The following is a 22,125-nucleotide window of genomic DNA, read 5'->3' on the forward strand; positions in this document are numbered from 1 at the left end:
TGACAGTGATAAGAAATAAAAATTAAGGATAAGAAGTGGAATAGGAACTAAATATAAGTTATACTATTATGGTTATCATGAAAAAAAGTGTTCTTGGTATATATTTATAACTACATTGTGTTTCTATTTTTGATTTACAATTATTGATATTATTTCTATAGAGAGAATTTGATTGATTTTGAACTCTGTGCCAATGGAATATATTGGATATTGATATTAGTTGTGATGATTTAGATTATTTTATATTAAAAAGATGGCAGTCATGGAATTGAAATTTAAGAATATTGATGAATATTGTAGTATATTAAGTAAAATCTAATATTGTTATGAAATTGTAGGTAAGTTTTTGGATATATGATGTAACGTTTATAGCTGATAAAATGGTCTGCATCGAAAATTTTTAGGTAAAAGAGAAACAGTAGAACAAAGATAAGTGTTTATTTAATGATAATTTAGATGTTAATAAGTAGGTAATAATGGTAGGAAATAAAGATAAATGAAATAGAGACTGTAAACCATCTTTTTCTTTACATTTTTGTTGTTAATTATAACTCAAGGGTATTATAGAAATTTTGGGAAAAAGTACAGCCTTTTTGGTCTAAAATATTACTTAAATAGTGAAAATAGGGGAGGTAAGTATAATTTTTAGAACCTGAGGGGAGCTTTCTGCAATTGTTAAAAATCTCAGGGGAGGTACGTGAAATTAACCCTAAAAATAGAGTAGAAGTCCAAACGCTTCGGATGTATAGTGATCAGTATAATGTGGCATCCAGCCAATCACGGTGAAAAGGGACAGTAGAGAACAGCCATGCCCTAACCTCTGCACCGACTATAACTTCTCCTTTTTTATAATGATGATAATGATTATTAGGAGGACGACTTGGTCCATCAGTGGTAAGCATCACTTAATCTATGGAATAAAGACTACAATGATGAGTTTTGGGTATGAAATGTCCAACACCCTTTGTACCTTTTCATTATCGCTCTCCTCCTTTTCATTTTTCAACTGTTTAATTGTATGTCCATGCCATTTGCAAGGAGCCCTGAATGGCCGACCTTCAGAGGCAGATTATTTGATTGACATTTTTTTCGGTTGAACAACAAATGAGAAAGAAAATGAGTAAAGATATCAAAGTTCAAGAGAAAACAGACTCACCATTGAACTCAAAAAAAATAATTTGCATTTCTTCTTTTCTCTTTGAATGTAGCAATATTTCTCCCATTGGTAATTCGAGAGAAAGAACTTGACAAGATCTACACTTTTAAGAGGCAAAAGAACGGAACTTCTAGTGATAGTTTACCTCATCAAAATTTAAAGCTTTCTGAAGAGGCTAGGCCTCGTAGAACTCATACGGATGACCGCGAATCCTTGGAATTCATGGAAAGCTGGCCATTATCATCTGAAATCCCACCATCATCATTGTATACCTTGCTGCTGGAATCAACACCTACACCGTGAAATGACTCCCCAGATACTAATGCTTGAAGTAATTTTGGTGGTGGTGGGACTGTTACTTCAACTACTCCTTCCAGCATTTTTACCACCATTCCCATTGTTGGCCTAATTGATTCATCATCCTGGATGCACCAGACTGCTACCAGAGCTGCACGCTGCGCCTCTGCTGTGTTGTATATGTTGCCAAGCCTCACATCAACCACGGCAGCCACATTACCTTCTATAATTTCACGAGCTGCCCAAGGTGGAAAAAACCATTTTTCTGTTCCAACCCCTTCACCGCCACCAGCTGAAGGTGGCCCCTCTACATTTCGCCTGCCACCTAGCAATTCCAGTAAAGTCATGCCATAGCTATATACATCTGCTTTGGTGGTGATCGCCACACCAGAGATCCACTCAGGTGCAACATATCCCCACGTTCCTCTCATGGTGGCTAACACTCTACTGAAGTCCCTACCAATAAGCTTTGCCAACCCAAAATCTGACACTTTTGCTGAGAAATCTTCATCTAACAAAATGTTCTCCGGCTTAATATCACAATGTATTATACAATTTCGACATTCCTCGTGCAAATAAGCAATGCCTCTTGCAGTACCGATCGCTATACGAAATCTGGCATCCCAACTCAAGTTCTTACCATCCCGCTTCAGATACACACTGAGAGGACCATTTGGCATGAAATCATAGACTAGCAGCCTATGAGAATTTTCAGAACAAAACCCCCTCAATCTAACCAGATTTACATGCTGAATATTCCCAATTGTGCAGACTTCTGCGCGAAATTCCTTCTCTCCACCGCCTGGTTTTTCAAGTCTCTTCACAGCCACTAGTGTAGAATCTGACAGTTCTCCTTGGAACACTGCCCCAAAGCCACCATGGCCAAGCTTATCTGAGAATCCCCTAGTAGCAGCATGAAGCTCTTTATAGGAAAATACCTTCAAATTTGTCACTGGAAAAACACCTTCCTCTTCCTGCCTCCTTTTCTTAATCCTCCTCCTCCTCCGCAGAAACAACAATACGATTACTCCTATTACTAGAATCACTAAAAACCCACAAATTGCTTCGAGAAGTACAAGTTTCATCTTGTTCTTCACCTCAGCGTTGTTTCCTGGCACCCTCAAGTAAAGTTTTTCCTCGAGTGTGCTATCAGAAGTAAGATTTCTAAGATTCAGGAGTGAGCCATACAAGTTCTTGCACAAATTTGCTCTCTCATTGTAATGCAAACCAATACATGAACAATTTCTTATACACGTTTTCTCACACTCACTCCTGGTTCCAGTAAATGACAACACCACTGCTCCCTCATAGCTCACCACACCTGCATCCTCAAAACCATCATTCTTACCACAAACATCACCACTTTGGCGGCGACAACCATTGGAAAAGTCCCCTGCATCCCATGAAACATCATCTACTGGCTTAAACCCCATCAAGCAGCTACATGGACTTAACAATTTAGCATTACAGAACCCAAAATTCCCACACAATGCATAAACTCTACACAAATTTTCAGGCTGTGACCAGAACATGTTCCAATACTCACTCTGAGGGGACCACGTGAATTGCTTCAATTGGCCAGTGTGGTCCACCTGGAACCTAGTAAGAGGTGGACTCAAACCATTATCCAATGATACCTCAGTATATCCAAAAGATGCCATAGGAGTAAAGGGGTTGCCAAAATGAAACCTATAAATGTAAGGAACAGTCATTTCCGGCACCCCGGAAAATGCATTTCCAGTCCAATTCCCAGTTGACCAATAAATATTAGTACTATTGTTATCATTACTAGTATATACAAGAGCAATCTCACCGTAATCAAGTGGCATCAATCTCAGGGAATACTTCCCAGGTGATGGATCATTGGAACTCTTCCAACAAGTCAGCCACTGGTCGGCTGTCAAGTTCATGCCAGGAAGCCACGTGTCAGTTGGATAATCAAAGCTTTGCCAAACTTTGTCACCATTACTCGAGTAAAGCACTAAATTTCCCTGCTCCAGAAGCCTCGCCTTGATTGCTTTCTCAAGATTGTCACTTTCCCAAATAATGGTTCTTGAATCTTCTTCCTTCAGAGCTAACTTCCCATCCTGAGTGATTTCCACACTAGCTGAAGTTAAATTCTTGATGGGATTTTCCCTGTTTGCAACCCAAACATAAGTCGGGGTCGCAATTGAAGCATACCATATCCCCAAGTACCATTTGGACTCATCATCAGTACCGAAAAATCCCAACTCAAATGTCCTGTTCTCGCTGAAAATTGTGGTATTTCCAGCAAGTACAAGACGGGATCTTTGCAAAGACTCTAACTTTGTGCTATCTTTTAACCTTCCCCTAAATTCTTGGCTGGTTTTAGATAAATGGGACGGCTTTACATTCTGTTTTCTTGATTTTAGTAGTTCTGCAGTGGTGTTGAGGGTAAATGCTGTTGAAATCAGAAGCAAAGGAAGTATGAGAGATAAAGTTGGCATTTTTTTGCGAATTTTAGTATGATTACGCGTTAATTCAAGAAGCATTCTTGGAGTTGAAATGCACTGAATTAATTGACTGACTGGGAAGCTTTGCTCAATTACTCAAGCTGCAGCAGATTACGAAGTGGGTATGTGCAGACTGCAGAGTTGAAGAGGAGGAGGGAGCATGGGGGAAAGTAATAAGGAAGGGAAAGAGCAGAGAGTGTTTTGTCTCTGATATCTATCTGAAAAAGCTACCACAGTTGGACAAAGACTGGTGGTACTATACTAGTGGAGCTACAAAAATGCCCTCTAAAATCACGGGGCCTTGTACATTAATGCACTTTTTTTTGGCTATGCTAGAAGGGTGGAAATTTTACTAGAACAATAAACGAATTATGGACATGATTATAGCTCATAAAATTACGTGGTATTAACATTTATTCGTCCCAAATTATACTTGAAAGCATGGCTTGTACGATGAAACTGTAAGTTGAGGAAAAGATGTTTTTGTTATCTCATTAATTTACTCGGACTGAAATTTGAAGAATTATACCTATGATAATTAAAATTTATCAAGCAAGACTCACTCTCTGAGTGTGTTTGGATCCAAGTTATTTGTTCAAATATATTTGCTTACATCATCATTACAATTTCTAATACACTTTTTTATCTTCTCAATTATCTTTTTATCTCACATACATCACATCACAAAAAGTGGTACAGTAAAAATATCTCAAATAACTTACAATCCAAACACACTCTTTATTAAGTTTAGATTTCAAATATTGTGCACAAACAATTAAGAATAGAACGAAAGAATACGATAAATAGAAGGATTTAAAAAAAAAAGAAAAGAAAAGAAAAGAAAAGGAAAGGTCCACTTAATTTAAAACATCCCTATTCGATTAGTAGGTTGAACATGGGTAGTGGGGTCCTGTTAAGACTTTTGAGGGACGAGGGGGCCCCATGGCCTAAGACGACGAGAGCATGAGTCCATTTAAACAACGGATTAGATTAGATAGGATGCTGTCCTTCTCTGGTTTCAACACTTTGACCTTTGTTCGGTTTTTAGACCCGAGAAAGTGTGCCGATTCTGGTACATTGTTGACAAATTCCACCCTGCTTCTAAGAAAACCATTTTCATAGGCAACTAATCTTTGGATTCTGGAAGTTGGTGAAAGTCGGGACGATCCTTTTCAGGTGCACGATTCTTTATATGCTCAATTTTTCCTCCAGAGGCAGGTGTATACTGTATAGCTGTGCTGGTCATTACTAAATTTCCCGAGCACCGTCGATTATCTTTTTGTATTACATACATCACATCATAAAAAATATTACAGTAAAAATATCTCAAATAACTTACAATCCAAACACACTCATTATTATTATTATTAGGGATAATTGCAGAAACCTCCCTTGACTTTTATAGTAATAGCATTGACCTCCCCTATCAATTTTGAAATAGCACTGACCTCCCCTATCAAAAGTTGGAGGCAATTTAATAGGCAAAAGTGGGTCAATTTACTAAAATACCCCTGACATGATTTATTTTTACCAAATGAATGTGATGAGTACTTTCATCAAACTCAACAAAACATTTGTTAATAAAAATTACACTAAATTAACTATTTCTGCAGAGTTTAACTAATTAACTAAATAACTAATAATCTAATTAATTAATAACTAATTATCTAATTAACTATTAACTATTAACTAATTAACTAATTATCTAATTGTTAATAGTTATTAACTAATCAAACTATTTCTGCATAATTAAACTAATTATCTAATTAACTATTAACTATTTAACTAATTATCTAATTAATAAATTAATTAACTAATTAACTAATTTCTGTTTATCTAATTAACTAATCTCTATTTATCTAATTAACTGATTATCTAATTAACTAATTAACTAAACCTGTTGTCTGTCCGAAACTAATAAACTATTTGCATGTTAAACTAATTAACTAATTAGCTGCTTAACTAATTAACTACCTAATTATCTAATTAATTAATTAACTAATTTTTGTTTATCTAATTAACTAATTAACTAAAGTTGTGGTATATTCGAAACTAACAAACTATTTGCATGTTAAACTAATTAACTAATTAACTAAAGCTGTTGTCTATCCTAAACTAACAAACTATTTGCATGTTAAACGAATTAACTAATTAACTGCTTAACTAATTAACTAACTAATTATCCAATTAATTAATTAAACTAATTTTTGTTTATCTAATTAACTAAAGTTGTTGTCTATCCGAAACTAACAAACTATTTTCATGTTAAAGTAATTAACTAATTAACTGCTTAACTAATTAACTAATTAACTAAAGCTGTTGTCTGTCCGAAACTAACGAACTATTTGCATGTTAAACTAATTAACTAATTAACTAACTAATTATCTAATTAATTAATTAACTAATTAACTAATTTTTGTTTATCTAATTATCTAATTAACTAATTAACTAAAGCTATTATCTATCCGAAACTAACAAACTATTTGCATGTTAAACTAATTAACTGCTTAACTAATTAACTAGCTAATTATCTAATTAATTAATTAACTAATTAACTAATTTCTATTTATCTAATTAACTAATTAACTAAAGCTATTGTCTGTCCGAAACTAACAAACTATTTGCATGTTAAACTAATTAACTAATTAACTGCTTAACTAATTAACTAATTAATTAACTAACTAATTAACAAACTATTTGCATGTTAAACTATATGCAGTACGCATTACCTATTTAAAGTATCGGCTCTTTATAGGTATTTTACTTTCAAACATTTAATTTATGATGAAAATATCAATGTTTGTAAGTAAAATTCAAAAAGTGTTACAAAAAATATCAATATTCTTACTTTCAAACATTTAATTTATGGCCCTATGCCCCTCCCTTTTTGTAAGAATATTATTGTAACACTTTTCGAATTTTACTTACAAACATTGATGTTTTTATCATAAATTAAATGTTTGAAAGTAAAATACCCATAAAGGGCCGATGCTTTAAATAGGTAATGCGTACTGCATGTAGTTTAACATGCAAATAGTCTGTTAATTAGTTAGTTAGTTGATTAGTTGATTAGTTAAGCAGCTAATTAGTTAATTAGTTTAACATGCAAATAGTTTATTAGTTTCGGACAGACAACAGCTCTAGTTAATTAGTTAATTAGATAAATAGAAATTAGTTAATTATTTAATTAGATAATTAGTTAATTAGATAATTAGTTTATTAGTTAATAATTAATCAAATAATTAGTTAATAGTTAATTAGTTTAACTATTAACTAATTAGATAATTAGTTAAGCAATTGTCAAGCAAATAATAATTGTCAAGCAAGAAGAGGGCAAAATTGGAAGAAATTTCTTATCTCATTTCTACAAAAGCTGTCAGGGAGGTTTCTGCAACGAATTGTTACTGTTTAGGGGAGGTGAATGCAATTTCTAAACCTAGAGGGGAGGTCAGTGCAATTGTCAGAAATCTCAGGGGAGGTTTCTGCAATTATCCCTTATTATTATTATTATTATTGCTTCAACATTTAAGCTTTCTTTACTTGAAGCTCCCCAAGAAAGGTGTTTATACTAGGAGAGGTACTATCAATCATTCTGACACCATGCCAGCCTGTGAAAATAGCTGAAGGAAATAACAAGATGAATCCTTATACAATATAAATATAAGAACGAGTTGTGATCAAAGCATATTTGAATTTCAATCGCATAAATAGGGATTTTTTTGAAAATGTGGAATGTTATGTAGTTTTTTTAAAACTTTGGTACAATTGAGAACGGCGTGTGTTTATACCGAATACCTTCATTTTGATACATTTAAAGTTTTGATTTATGGAGATATCTGGGTATTTCTGGAATATGAAATTATTTTGCAACTATTTTTGCATCGAGCACAACTCATATAAGTTTATGTGTTATAATTACTGAAATGGTGTTATAGACACGTTTAATTAAAATATAGATTTTGTTGTACAATTAATACAAAGACATAATAACACGTTGTGTAATTCACATGTTGCTAGAACTAGCCATTGGAAGATATTCCCTTATCTAAAACAATTTATGTCTACTCTTGGACGATTTTCAACTAACATCTGTAAGGATCTTTTGGGAATAACAAAATTGTAAAAGCATTGATAAAACAAAGTATACAAATATGTGCTGCAATTATAATGTATTATTATTAACTTTGTCATTTTTATGACTATTTCTTTTCAAAATATACTATTATTTATCTAATAAAAAATCCTCTCGAATTACAAGCACCAAACTCCCATGCAGGCGTTCCTCCGTAGTGTGATAAAAGTAAACAGGTTCATGACAGCATGAAGCCAAATTGAAGGAGCATTTTACAGATTTCTGTCGAGCCCTTTTTTTTTTTCAGTTTTTTCTATCGCAATATAAGAAGTACTAATCACATCGACGCTAGCGCATTTTTTGGTCGCCATTAGGGTGATCAGCTTTCTCGACTTTACACAGGTCAACGTGTACACATTATTGTATGTTATATACAACTCAGTTGATGGCCAAATCCAAAGAAATGTGTCCATCAAAATCTCAAAATGTCAATTCAATTTTCAATTTAGCCATCCAATATTATATAGTTTTGCCTCTTAAACACCTTAAATAACAAGAATTCAACTTGGTCCAGGTATGAAATCTTGAAACCAGTCAAAGGAAGCAACATGGCTGAATGCATGTATCATCTTAAACTGATATCAGAAGATGAAATTTGTACAGCATTATGTCAATTGATAAACGATAAACAGTAGTATCATAAGGATTAATCCATGAGAAATCGAGCAATGTCAGTGATCTTCCAGACATCAAAAGCAAAAGTGACTGTTTCTCTCGAGTCCACGAGCATGAGCCTGAGTTTGCACCCTTCAACACCGCTCATAGTTTTCTCTGTACAGGATAAAAAGATCAACCAGCTACGCTGTCCTTCAATGCATAAAATGCCAATCTGTAAAGATATGGCATCTGGTGTCCTAAAGTGAAAGGAGCTTCCTTCCTTCCACCAGTGCCCCTCTTCTTTCACGTTAATAGCTCCCCAGAATTGAGATGCCTTCCGAATTTGGTCAAAATATGAACTTACATTGACATTTCAAAATATGCACATAATGCACAGAATTGTTAAGAATTATACGAAAATGAATCTCTTGGCCACCCCACCCCATGGTGTGGACAAATTAACTTCTTAGGCAACCCTTCAAAATTCAAGTTGCCAAGCCTTGACATCTCATGGCCAAGACACTTCAATCTGATGGCATCACAAAGCTTCGTAGATCATTTCCTGTCAGAATTGACAAGAAACGTCATCTTATGTTGTTGCACATTTTCAACGGTAAAATAGATCGGGCCAATGTCGTCTGTTGTCAACGGCCACGACGACTAAGACTGGTATCTACACAGAAAGATGCCCCACCCCCTTAGCCATTTAACTACTAAGTGCTAGTCCTAAACAGTTTAAAATAAACCATAAGCAGCATATTTGATATTAAAAAGAATCAATTTTAAAAGGAAGCCCTTGAGTTGCTTTTGAATCAAACCGTGTATTCAAATTTTCAACAATTTAGAAAACCAAATTCTTTTCCAGTTTCAATAAGCTGCACATAACTTATTTGAGCTGTTGAGAACAATCCCAAAGACCCAAAAATATCACTTCCAGTTTTTGGAAACATGTTTTTACAGAGACATGCTATCAGAGTAATTAAATAGACTGTGATGTACAAGGAAAGGTAATAAAAAGACCTGATCACATATGGGACAAGTGTCACTCCTTTCCATCCACTCCAGTATGCAAGAGAGATGAAAATGATGATTACATTTGGTGACGATTCTAGGATTCTCTGCATCATAATCTGCAAGAGAAAATGCAAAAAAATTAACCTAGCAGTGGTGAGCTACTAAAAATCCATGAAAAAGAGTGATGATGTTACTGTTCCCCAAAATTGCTGTTAGGCAAATAAAGTGGTGCACCTTCAAGACATGTAGGACAAACATCAGCTTCTTCATCTGGAGTCAATGAATTTAAGTGAGGGCTTGATTTCAGAAGCTCATTTCCAATTTTTTTAGTAGTGGCAAGAAGGAAGCCAGGTTCAGCTTTCAAATCAGATTCTTTATTCTCTACAGGTATATCTGTCTCAAAGCTGCTTGCATTGCCTGGTTCTCCAGTAGAATTAGAATCAGTTGGTGGACGGCCCAAAACCACATCAAATGGAATAGGTGTGGGTGGGGATCGAAAAGTGTCAGGAATTGATGTATCAAGATTCAAATCAACCAGGAAACCAGCTGTGAGTGCAGTTGCAACACTGTCATTAGAAGTCAGGGACTCGTGTTCCTCCGACACAGATGGGCACTGCACAAAGAAGTAGATCTGAGACTCAAAAAACAGCTACCACAACTACGAGGATTTCATACTGTGGATTTGCTTTTAAAACAAAAAACACGAGAGCAGAGAGACTTGCAGAATTTGGAAATAAAAGACCTCATGAACTCCCCATAGACAAACATATAATTGGAGTTCCATGGAAGAACTGTTCACTAGAAAGTTATAAAGACTGTTTAACATTGCCACGTCCCTACAAGGAGTAAAGACTTGGGTAGCAAGGCACCCAACACTTTTACACCATTTGCACATTTTTGGTTGCCCCTTTTTCATTTTGGGGCATGTGTTGGAGAAGGGGTAGGGGTGGCATTCATGTATAAAAGGAACCAGGACTTCTAAACTGATGAATTCATCCCACTCATAAGCACTGGTAAGTGCTCATCCAAGTTTCGTATAAGCAGATAACCATGAGAACATATGGCCACGTACAGTATATTTAAGCAAACTAAAGTATCCAACAAACAGAAAAATACTAACAAAAGCAATGGTGCTATGGCCTAACTAATGAAGGAATACGTAAACCATGTAGTATCAGTTCTTTCAAGACCAGTCATGCAAACTATTAGGTCCACCAAGCTATAAAAACAAATGCACTCAGTGTAGTGATCCAAGTGCAAGAAGCAAAGTGAATTATTCATAGGAAATCTCTCCCAATAACTCGGAGCCTAAGAAGATGATTCTGACAAGGTAAGAGAAAGTAAGCTGTTGTCTAGATAATGGAAGTAATTACCCACATAGTAAAATACAGGAGTTCCATGAAATTGAGGCTTGCGGGAAGAACAACAGCAACCTCCCATTTCCTGCCTATTTGTTTATATCACTTAGTAAAAGGAACATGATTTTCTGGTCACCATAATGAAAATGAGAGTAACTGCTACAAAGAATAAGAACATACCATGTTAGGCCTGTGAATCAAATTAAACAAGAATTATAAAGTTGCACTCTTGCGGCAACAATTCAAGAGGGTGGGGGACAAAGAAGTAATGCACAGAGATGATCAGCAAGAGAATCTCAAGAACCAAGTGCATGGATGAAATTTTTGAAACTTATAATCTTGGAATCAAGATAACTGTAACCCTCTTTCATCAATACCTTGTGAAAACGTGATGCAGCCAGGTCCACCAGGAAAAACTGTTTTAAGTACAGATTCAGTCCTAGATGTTCTTACTTCTACATCAATGATTGAACCACCAAGACTGCACCAGATGAAGCACCTAACCACTATTTTTCAGCTTGCAGGTAACATGAGAATGGTTATTGATGCAAAACTCAACGATCTTCCAAAAAGTAACCAAAGCAAAGCTCTTACACTCAAAAGGAAAGGAAAGAAGTACGGAAGAATCATTTGCATATGATCAACATATTTATCATGTCCACCTCGTATGATAAGTATCGATTCAGGGATAGTAGAAGCATGATTAATTATAACTATTTATGGTAAAGGAAGAAGTTAAGGGAGATAAATGCAACAAGAAAATGTGGTAATGAAAACACCAAGGCTAGAAAGTACATTATAGACCTTTGTTGGATCGTACCCACAAGAACGTCATAATCCAATTCAAGCAAAATGTGAGACAAAACGTTCAAGTTCAAACATTTATAAGCAATACATTACGTCCGCAGAGGTGAGCAAAATCCAAGAAGCAGGGAGCTATGAATACACAAGGCCTCGTCGTACATGGTCATGGACTTTAAAGCACCATACTTAACGTAGTAATGATACCTAATATATTAGGTAGATTGGCCTTTCTTTTACTTTCTTCAGTTTCACCAAATTCTAAGCACTTGCATTTCAAATTCCCGATACAACTACAATTACTTGAAAAGTCAATTGATAATGTTCTGGACCACAAGCAGGTACTCCATGGTCCAAGAATTCCCTGCTCCTTGGAGTCCTTTTCTTAACAGCTGAATCAATAGGGGATACCACCCCACTTAAGTTGTTATTTATGAACATTTACATTTCCTAATGTGCTATAGCTTCCCAACCGCTTCCACCAAAATAAAGAAAAAAATAAGTTATGCTACGATGATTGGTACAAACAAGAATGACACTTTCTGTCGCTGTAAAACTGTTGAAAGAAAATTTTTTCCAGCTCAATCAAGAATAGCAAAAGAAAAATATCAGTCAAAAGCCAACAAAGAAGTGAGAAGATACAAACTTTCTCCGCCATATAGCCACCCCTGTCCCTCCTCCTCCTCGCCCAAGTCCCAGGGGGAAAAGATACAAAAAGAAAAAAAAAAAAGAGGAAAACTAAAAAGGATGAACATCAAAATTGCATAAACAGAAGACATGGAAAAAGGCAATTTCTGGACTACAAAGTTCACTAACAGAAAATGTTCAAACCATCAAAGACTTGTAAAAATATGACCACCAAAAAAAAAAAACACACAACCCAGGCCTGAACTCGACATAAAGAAGTGCATACTGTACAAGTCAACTTTACCTTCAACCAACAAACAGAGACTGGTGATGGTGGGATGCTGCTGAACGAGTGCTGCTGACTGAAAGGGTCAAAAGGGCTGCTACTGTTGACGCTTTTTTTTTTTTTTTTTGTAAGTTTTATCTTTCAGGTCTGCAAATGAGAAGAAGGGATTAGTTTCATGTCCGACTACTATTAGTATTTTCTGTATTAGCTTCAGCAAACTTTTCTTCTGTTTTTGGTAACGTATGGGTGGCGAATCTTTATCAATTTTGAGAGAGAAAACAACTGGAGGGAGGACCTGAGAAGGGAAAGTTGACGGTTGTTTTTTCAGAAAGTAGAGAAATGGGAAATTTGGGGAGCGAGCGTGGTGGCATATTTGATGTTTGATAGTCCCTGTAATAATGAGCAGTAAGCACGATGACCACTTTCTGTGAATAGGTATTAGGTGGGGTTAGTGGCTGCGAATTGTTTCAGTTTTCAACCCAAAAAAAGAAAAAAAAAATTCAAAAGCAACTGATGACGCGAGCCACGGATGAGAAAAAGATGGTACAGGTGGCGTCGCCCGGACTCGAACCGGAGACCTTCAGTGTGTTAGACTGACGTGATAACCAACTACACCACGACACCGTTTGATTCTAATGCTTCCGTATATTTCATAATAGGAATATAGCGGGATAAACAGTAGGCTCGATTTCAACTTCGAAGCAATATCTAAGAAAAAGTGTCTATATATATATGTATACTAGGTTGTTTGGTGCATGGGGGTTGAAGTTAGGTATTAGTAATATGGGAAAATGTTTGTTTATTTCAGAAATTATTTTATGTAAAAGATGTCTATGAATCTGCAGCTCTTTGTTGTTGTTTTTTTTTGTTAAAGGTGTTTTGTGAATGGTTGTTTGTCTTTTTTTTGTATGGTTGGAATATTTGTTCACATGTGTATAGCAGTGTTTTGTTTTTAACTGAGGATTGAGTTTTATAAGTTAGTTTGGTGAAACATAGTTTGTTAGTGGAGCTTAGTGTTTAGCGCAGATGGAGTAATGTGTGGGATCATTATCCAGATTTGGTGGATCAGGTGAATGAGATGGTAGTTGATGGGAGGCGTGAGAATGGTATTAGTCATGGGAGTATTGGTGAAGCTGTTAATGTGGTAATGTTGAGAAATGAAATATATGAACTCTTTAAGCGTTTCTATAGGTTTTGAGCAGACACCTAATCTTCAAAGCGCTTTATCTGTCCATGGTAATCTACCATTCCTGAGGTTGATTGCTGAACGTGTGCGTCATGAGGTATTGGAGGAGGAAGAAGCTATTCGTAGTGCTTTGGAGTTTGAAGCTCAGCAGCATGAGGATGGTTTTTAGTGGTAATGAGAATATAATACATTTATATTACAGAGAATGTATTTTCGGTAGCTTATCTGCCAGCAAAAGAGCTAAATATATACATAGAGCAGTGTTTTAGCTGTTGTTTACAAAAGTGATTATAGCACACATGCATCATTCATCGTGGCAAAAGCAAAAGCATTATACTACACACGCATTATACTACATATGCATGAAGCATTATTCATTATCGCAAAAGGAAAAGTTTTTGTAAGAAGTTTACTAATATGATTCATCATCTCCTGGTTTTGCAGTGCGCTGTTTTTTCGGTGGGCTTTCAGTTATTTTGAGTGAAGTCAACAGCCAGTCATCAACTTGAGCTTTTGTGGATGTTTCTGGTTGATTGCTTGGTGTGCTTGAAGTTGTTGCAGCGTGTTGTTCATTTTCAATGTCCATTGGTTCTTGCTCCTGTTGTGTATTTGCTGCTCCTGCTAGTCTGTGTCCTCTGTCAGCTAGTCGTGTCTTGTGAGCAACTATAGCTGTGTATTTTTGAGTTGCAGAAGGTTCATAGCTATAGGGTACCTTTTTTATGAAGCAGATAATAGTGTTTTCGCTGATGCATTCTTCTATAGCTGTGTAGGGAATGTTATTCTGCAGTTTGATAATGTATTTTGTTCAAATTGTTGATTGTGAAATAATAAGACAAATTTTGTTTGTAACTGAAGCTGATAGTTATGGTGATTACCTCTACTTCTTTCTGTTGAATTTCTGAAATTCTGTAAGGTAACAGCTGCTGAGCATCTTTTCCATATAGATCAAGCGTGATGTTACTGCTCCAATCCGCAAAATCAACAGTTATCATTGGTCTAATGCATATAAGAGTAATTTGATCAAATAAATAATAAATGGTTAATTAATGAATAAATGTTACGCGTGTTACCTTGCCACGACATGGATAAGACGTTGACAGGAGAGACATGTAATTTTATACTGAGGACTGCTGCGAATAGATTTGTGGCAAAAGGGGCAAGCATAATACCAAAGTTTCTGGCTTCTGTCGAGAAGTCTGGCTGTTCCTTGTATCCAAAATGCTTTTTTCTATATGAAAGCCAATGGTATTATAGTCAGTTAATTTTATTGTTTAATCAGGTGGCTGTATGAATGTGCAGAGGTTTATTTTTACCTGTGGAGCAGTCACAATGGTGCCGATATGGGTTATATCATCTACATTTGGAGCTGGAAGAAGTTCCAATGGGCTTTGATATGTTTTTTCGGTTATGACCTTTATGATGACCTGATTATTTTCAGCTGCCCTATTGTTGTAGTTAAGGTGTTGCTATCAGTATCATGGTTGGTAATTGAAGTATATTTTGTTAGTTTATTGAATACTTACCATTGTTTGAGAGCTGGACCTTCTTGTACTGGTGGGTTGATAAGGATGCAGGAAGCAAATTTTGTCGAAAGAGTCAAAGTTGCAATTATGTTTGTTAATTTGGTTTAAGATATGTTAATGTAATATTTGATTGTTTCGAGAAAGGTGTTAAAAGTTCTTACTCCCGTATGATGTAGCCTTAACTCTGAGAGCTGCTATCAATGGTTGAGTGTGGATTGTTTCAGCAATTATTTGTCCTTCATCAGTTGCATGCTCTCCCCATAGTGTAAGGATAATTGCCATTGAACTGGTAGAAGTAAGATTTTGTTAGTAGTTGGGATGTTACTGTTAATAGAGTAAAAGTAGTAATTGTATTATACCTTTGGTCCAGCAGTACTATGTCTCGAATTGGAGTTGGTCCTTTGGTTGATTGTGGATTGACGTGCACAACAATACCAATGACATCTACATTTGATTTTATGAGATGTCATTAATAGTATGCAATTAATATTTGTAAAATAGCAAATGCTACCTATGTCGGAATTAGTGTCAATCTGATGACAGAGTTTTTTGAATGGAGTGAATTAGTAGAGTGGTGGAAGAAGTGGTGGCTACTGTTCATCCACAGGCTCAACAACAGTAGAGTTGTCAATGATCATAGTGCATGTTTTTCGTTCAACTGGTAAGTCATCATCTGCATACTGAAGCCTTGCATTTGAGACAACAAAGCGCCTATAAATCTGAAAGTGATTTCTGAAGAAGTCTATATCCGATCCGTAGATGAGAGCATCAATTTTGTTTGCCTAATCAATGTAGTGATACAAGCATCAGATATATAATGTTGGGAAATTTAGAATTAAATGTGTAGTTATTAGTTGAATGTACCTTTTCATCGACCAGAAGTAATTTTAGATATCTCCTTCCTTTTTTTGATATCTGAGGTTTTTGCTTGTCGATGACTTGGATGGTAGCTGCCCAATTCTTAATTCCAGGGAGTAGTTGCTCGAAGGTTATGAAGTTCATTGCTTAGAGTTGTTGGAGAGCTGTAACCTGAACAGAGAAATTAGTGAATGTAAGAATCTGATGAGGTAAGATTATAATTGTATGGTGTGCAATATGTATCATGACTGAATTCCAGGAAGTAATAAGGAAATAGTATTCTCAAATGTTAAAATGAACAAATATGAGCATGTTATGAGGTGAAAGTGACATTAAAGAGCATGTGACAGGTATAGTGAGTTGAGTGTTAAAGCTGGTAAAAAATGCAGTCGAGAAACTGTTGCTATGAAAGTATTGATGAAATATTAGAGATGTGCTCTCTCTAAAATCTCAGTATAAATTATGTTAGGGGTAGTATCATCTGATGTTAGATCACAAAGGGAAGGCTTGATCAGGATTTTCACTGAATTGCTGTTTCTAGCTCGAGAAAAAGCTACATAGAGTTGGCCGTGAGAGAAGACCGGCTCACGTAGGTAAATGCCAACATAATCTAAAGTCTGACCCTGAGCTTTATTTATTGTCATGGCGAAGCATAAACGAACTGGAAATTGCATTCTTTCAAAAGCTATTGGACAATCAGGGTCACTATCTGATTTGAAGCATATTCTGTGCAAGAAAACTTCTTTTTTTGCGAATTCACCACAGCTGATGACCGCCTCTATTATATTCTGTCGCAGGGATTTACAAATGAGTCTTGTGCCGTTGCAGAGCCCTTCTGGAGGAACTATGTTTCTGAGTAACATGATCGGAGCATTTGGTTTAAGGAGTATTTTGTGTGGAGGGAAGCCATTTGGTGTAAGGCTGTTGACAAAGTCTTCTAAGATAGCTTGTTGAGAAGTATCTGTTATTTTGTCCCTGCTGATGTATTCAAAAGTATTGCCTGGAATTCTTCTATCAATGCATTGTTGATGTCATCGACAAACTCGTTTTTAGTTGTAAGAATGGCTCTATTTGTCCATGAAAGATCTTCTTGTGAACAGTCCTTCAAGTCTGGAAATACTGCATGAATTAGTTCATTCAGTGATTGCTCTTCAACATTGTATGGTATGAGTAAGTTTTTGGGAATCTGAACGTGATTGTTGTAGACAAAAGATTCTGTTCCGTCTCCTATACGAAGAAGATAATCAGTAAAATATGGATCAGCAAGAGCTCTCATATTTTGTTTAAGTTGAAGTTTATGCAGATGAGGCCAGATATAGGAATTTATAAGACTTGCATGCATGAAATCAGTTTTTGAGCCTTTTGTCACTACTGGAAGTACTTGACGAAAATCGCCGCCGAAAACTATGATTTTATCTCCAAAAAGATCGTTTGTGTATGTCAAGTCTCTTAATAGTTTGTCTACACCTTCGATTCCTGTTTTGTGCATCATTGGAGCTTCGACCCAGATAATGAGCTTCGCTTGTCGAAGTAATCCTGCTAATGCACTTTGTTTGCTAATAGTACACATATTGTTGATATCCATGTTAATTGGTATTTTGAAGCGTGAATGTGCTGTTCGCCCTCCTGGAAGTATTGATGCTGCAACTCCATTTGATGCTGTAGCCAATGCTATGAAACCTCTTGATCTAATATCAGCCAATAAAGCTTTGTATAAAAACGTCTTGCCAGTCCCTCCTGGTCCGTCTAAGAAGAAAGATCCTCTGCAATTGTTGTATACATGAGCTGTAATTATATCAAATGCAAGTTTCTGCTCAGTATTTAGTCGGGTAATGGAAGCTATATCTTCGTCTGATACTGTAATCTGAGCTTCACTTATACTATCTCTGGTTTCTCTGTCTGCTTGGTCGAACCTTAGAATTCGTGGAACTAAGTCGTAGCTGTTGATGTTTTTGCCCATTGATTGTAAGAATTTACTTATTTCATGGAGCACATGTAGTTGTATCTGATCAGGATGTCTATGAGCTTGATGATAAAAATCTTCGGATAAGGATGACTGGAAGTTTTGCGAAAGCTGTCTAGGATTTGCTGGTGGAAAGTGTACTAATAACGTAGCAAAAAGTCTTCTAAAAATGTGGGGCATATGATATAATGCTGCTTCTTGGAGACATTGTTCCTGTGCATTATTTGATTCAAAATATCCCATCAGTATTGCTGCTTCTTAAAAGCTTGCTGCATATTTACCATCTATAATCTTGAGATCATCAAACGAAGTTGGTCCCTTAACATTAATTAAAAGAAGGCGCAGAAAATAACGGTCTCCTTCGCTTGGATTTGCTGCAACGATTCTTCCAATAGAGTTTTTTTGTTTCCTTGCTGACCAGTACTTCTTATCTGCGTGCCAAACGAAATGTTCAGGGAATTCCTTGTATGTGCATTTCAAGACCTTTGCTAAGTCGTCAGTTGCATTCATATAGAAAAATTCTGTCAACATAGTCTTTTTCTTGAATTGATTTTTCAATACATCTCAGATATCCTCATCATCTTTAAAACTCATCGATTGATAGTTCGGTAAGTGTAGCTATAAATTCATAACGGAAGGATGCATTTCATTGAGAGAAAATCTGTATATTCGCCACATAGCTTCAATACCAGATACCCACCTCGCTGTTTGATATTCTTTAATTTCATCAATGTACTGCTCTGAAGTATCTGAGTTCACTCGGAAATGTATTTTGTCATGTCCTTTGAAAATGTACTTGAACATGTGCTTCACAACTTTGATGGTAGAACAGATTTCAACGTTGATATGGCAATTAAACTTTGCTAATAAATATGGATTATACGATACCACCCATCTGTTGTCCAGCTCTTGGCCTCACACATGAACCACTTTTCCATCATCCCTTCGTCGATATATTGGATAAGCATTCTGTCCATGAGTTGTAGCAGGCGCCCACTGCTTTGGATACTTGCTCTTGCAGAATCTAACTCTTTTACCTTGCATTCAAACATTGTTAGGATTTTTGCTGCCACAAGGGCCATGCATCATATGCTTGCGGACCATTTTAAACAAATGGTTTTGTGTACTTTCATCTGGCAGTTCAGCAGAGACTATTTGATCATAAGAATCAGGTGAATATAGCTTTGAATTTGGTTTCAAAATGATAAGGAAGTGAGCGTGTGGCAAGCCTCGTTTTTGGAACTCAATTACATAAGTGTATGCTGCAACCTGACCAAAAATTTCCTTCATGAATAGCTCTTCCTTTAGAATTTCCAATTTAGCACGGAAAACTCGAGCACACAAGTCAATTCTGTTCTGTGCTTCATCCGTAGGCAGCATGTTTTCTTTAATTTTTGGCCATGAAAGATTGCATGTCATTGTAAGAAATAAATCTGGCCTTCCAAATTTCTGGACTAAGGCCATAGCATCCATGTATCTCTTCTTCATGTCTCGAGATCCTCCTATAAACGAAGCAGGTAATAGTATACGTTGGCCTATTTTGGAACCTTCAGATTCTCCATGAACGACAGAATCCATCAAGCCTTGGAGTTGTTCTCTTCGAATCAGTAGTTGTTTGCTTCTGTAGAAGTCAAGTCTTTGAGTTTCAAGTTTCACATACATATCTACAGCAAACTGTTGTAATAGACGGCCTGTGTTGAGAATATTGGGACTGTATTCTTTTCTTATCTGAAACTTGTAGGCATAGTATTCCTGCATTGAGACGAATTCTTTTGAATTTTCATGTTGTTGAAATGCTGCGGAGGTTGATTTAAAGCATAAGTCACAAATATATAAAAAGCATTTGAATCAAATTTGTATGCTGATAGTATATTTCTCCAAAATAGCTAGCTAAAATGTACCTTGTTGCTCTGAGCTGAAAAGCTCTTCAGGTGATCTGAAGCTGCTTAATGTTACTATGCATTTTTTGTCCCTTTCTGCTCTTTTACGTTACTTGGGATTTATATTTCCTGATTTTTGAATTCCTGGGTGCCAGCCTGTTTCTCCAAGAGGATATTGCAGCGGATCGTAACATCCATAGTAGTATTGTACACGATGACTCTGGCCTTCTTTTGTATATACTTGTATATGTCTAGTGTAAGCTTCAGTTGGATTTTCCCCTTCAATCCATAGAGCTGCAACTTGGGATACAGTGGGCTTGTTATGAGTTCTTTGATCAGCAGTAGAATGTGATCTGAGAATAATCTGGTACGACTCTAAATCTGGAACATTGCGCAAACTTCGAAAAAAAACAGGCATAAGGATTTTGCTTCATCACATCCATGAGCTTGGAAACTATATTTATTGTGACTCTCTCTGAAAATGCTAGCCTGTTCTGTAATTCATGATCTGTATCATGAAAATAAAGCTGCAGATACATGCCAGATCCTCCGTGGGGAATCAGCTCATTGATGAAGTGATACGTTTGTCCTTGAATTTTGAATGTATAGATGCCGTTAGTTCTCTTGCATAAGGCCTTGTCATAGTGAACTCCAAAAGATGTTAAAGCGAACATATTATTATATGTCTGAATATATGTATGAAAAGATATTGCATCCTCTGTGTTTCCTGTGTAAAGCTCAACTAAAATGTCTGGCAATTTGTTTTCATGGAGGACAACTTCACCATCAGAACAGCAGAAATTAGGTGTTTCAGAACTGAATCTTTTGGCACCGCAATATTGGCAATCAGGAACTTGGGATAATTGATCTGATTTGTTACTCATTGATTTGAGTGCTTCCGTCCCCTTAGGTGTTTGAGCTAATAGCCAATAATGGATCAAAAGGATGAAGATAATTAAAGCTGTAGATTGAGTTGAAGAACAAGCTATAAAGAATACAAAACACTTGGGATTGATGGAGTTGTGTTAATATACGCACCTCTTTTAGGCGTCAGCCTTTTTTTGTGATATCTTGTAGATGTTTGCTGATTAGTTGATGCAACTGTGCGTGAAGTTGTGTCATTTAAAGAGAAGTTATTAATATATGAGTACATTGAATTGTAAGAAGTGTAAGATTAGGTAAAAGGAGTTTATTCAGATAGGAAAAGCAATGTAAGAGAACTTGCTAACTTGCATTAACAGTATGATAAACCTTTAATGGGAACATTAGTATGAGTAATATTTGGTTGTGTGGTCTCATCAGCAGGATGCACGAAACTAATGCCTACAAGAATACAAAAATATGCTTGTAAGACATGTTGTTAAGACAACTGATAAAGTAATAGAAGCTGATATCGTAAGAAACAAAATTGTTACTGTCAAACCTGGTGTATTTTGTATCACATTAGAAATATAGCTATAACAATTGGTGCAAAATCAAGATTGACCTGCTATATAAGAGTAATTAGCAACTAATTATAATCATAAGATACAAAGAACGTTGTGTAATTATCTAAATGAACCTTGATTTGGTTCTGTATTGGATTGCAAGGATTGATGCAGACATTGCAATGCAGGCTGTGGAGCAATAGTTCCAGTCGCTATAAATTCATAATAACAAGTATATATAATCAATAATGATATTATATAATGGATGATAAGATTGTTATTAGATACGTAACTGTTGTTGTAAGTTAAGGATAGGAAGTATAAAATTCAGGATGAAATAAGTAAATAACTGAATCAAGTAACCTTGATTTTCTGTAAAGTTAAGTCCAGCTTTGTCGAAGACTTTATTAGATTCCAATTCACACTGTAGAAGTTGCTGGGAAGTTTGGTTATGATGAAGTTCCTGTTTAGTTGAAGAAAGAGAAGTATTTGAGACGGTAACAAAAGATAAAGCAGCAGTGCAATAGAATACAAATGCAGTTTCAT

The 22,125-nt window shown here is 35.9% G+C and overlaps 3 protein-coding genes and 1 non-coding gene across 14 annotated transcripts; all 4 read right to left on the minus strand.

The window, feature by feature from the left end:
* Positions 1–1,158: 1,158 nt before the first annotated feature.
* LOC140035451 (G-type lectin S-receptor-like serine/threonine-protein kinase SD2-2) lies at positions 1,159–4,177 on the minus strand. The gene has a single exon (XM_072076545.1). The coding sequence runs from the start codon at positions 3,964–3,966 to the stop codon at positions 1,348–1,350; it is 2,619 nt and encodes an 872-aa protein (XP_071932646.1). The 5' UTR covers positions 3,967–4,177; the 3' UTR covers positions 1,159–1,347.
* Positions 4,178–8,599: 4,422 nt separating this feature from the next.
* LOC113728092 (probable E3 ubiquitin-protein ligase RHB1A) lies at positions 8,600–13,185 on the minus strand. Of its 11 annotated transcripts, none has more exons than XM_027252583.2 (6): positions 13,038–13,185; positions 11,406–12,889; positions 11,048–11,187; positions 9,905–10,283; positions 9,677–9,786; positions 9,192–9,329 (listed from the first exon to the last, which is right to left on the minus strand). In XM_027252583.2, the coding sequence occupies exons 3-6, from the start codon at positions 11,108–11,110 to the stop codon at positions 9,264–9,266; spliced, it is 618 nt and encodes a 205-aa protein (XP_027108384.2). In that variant the 5' UTR covers positions 11,111–11,187; positions 11,406–12,889; positions 13,038–13,185; the 3' UTR covers positions 9,192–9,263. The 11 variants fall into 11 exon arrangements, with proteins under 11 accessions (XP_071932656.1, XP_027108384.2, XP_071932651.1 ...); XM_072076550.1 differs by having other exon boundaries at positions 11,406–11,509; positions 12,761–13,181; XM_072076549.1 differs by having other exon boundaries at positions 11,406–11,534; positions 12,761–13,181.
* A 107-nt stretch (positions 13,186–13,292) lies between these two features.
* Positions 13,293–13,366, minus strand: TRNAV-AAC (transfer RNA valine (anticodon AAC)). Its single transcript has one exon. It is a non-coding gene; the product is annotated as a tRNA-Val (tRNA).
* Positions 13,367–17,273: 3,907 nt separating this feature from the next.
* Positions 17,274–18,269, minus strand: LOC140035791 (uncharacterized). The gene has a single exon (XM_072077187.1). The coding sequence runs from the start codon at positions 18,267–18,269 to the stop codon at positions 17,274–17,276; it is 996 nt and encodes a 331-aa protein (XP_071933288.1).
* Between the last annotated feature and the right edge of the window lie 3,856 nt (positions 18,270–22,125).

The sequence above is a fragment of the Coffea arabica genome, chromosome 2c, assembly GCF_036785885.1.
Source record: "Coffea arabica cultivar ET-39 chromosome 2c, Coffea Arabica ET-39 HiFi, whole genome shotgun sequence".
NCBI lineage: Eukaryota > Viridiplantae > Streptophyta > Magnoliopsida > Gentianales > Rubiaceae > Coffea > Coffea arabica.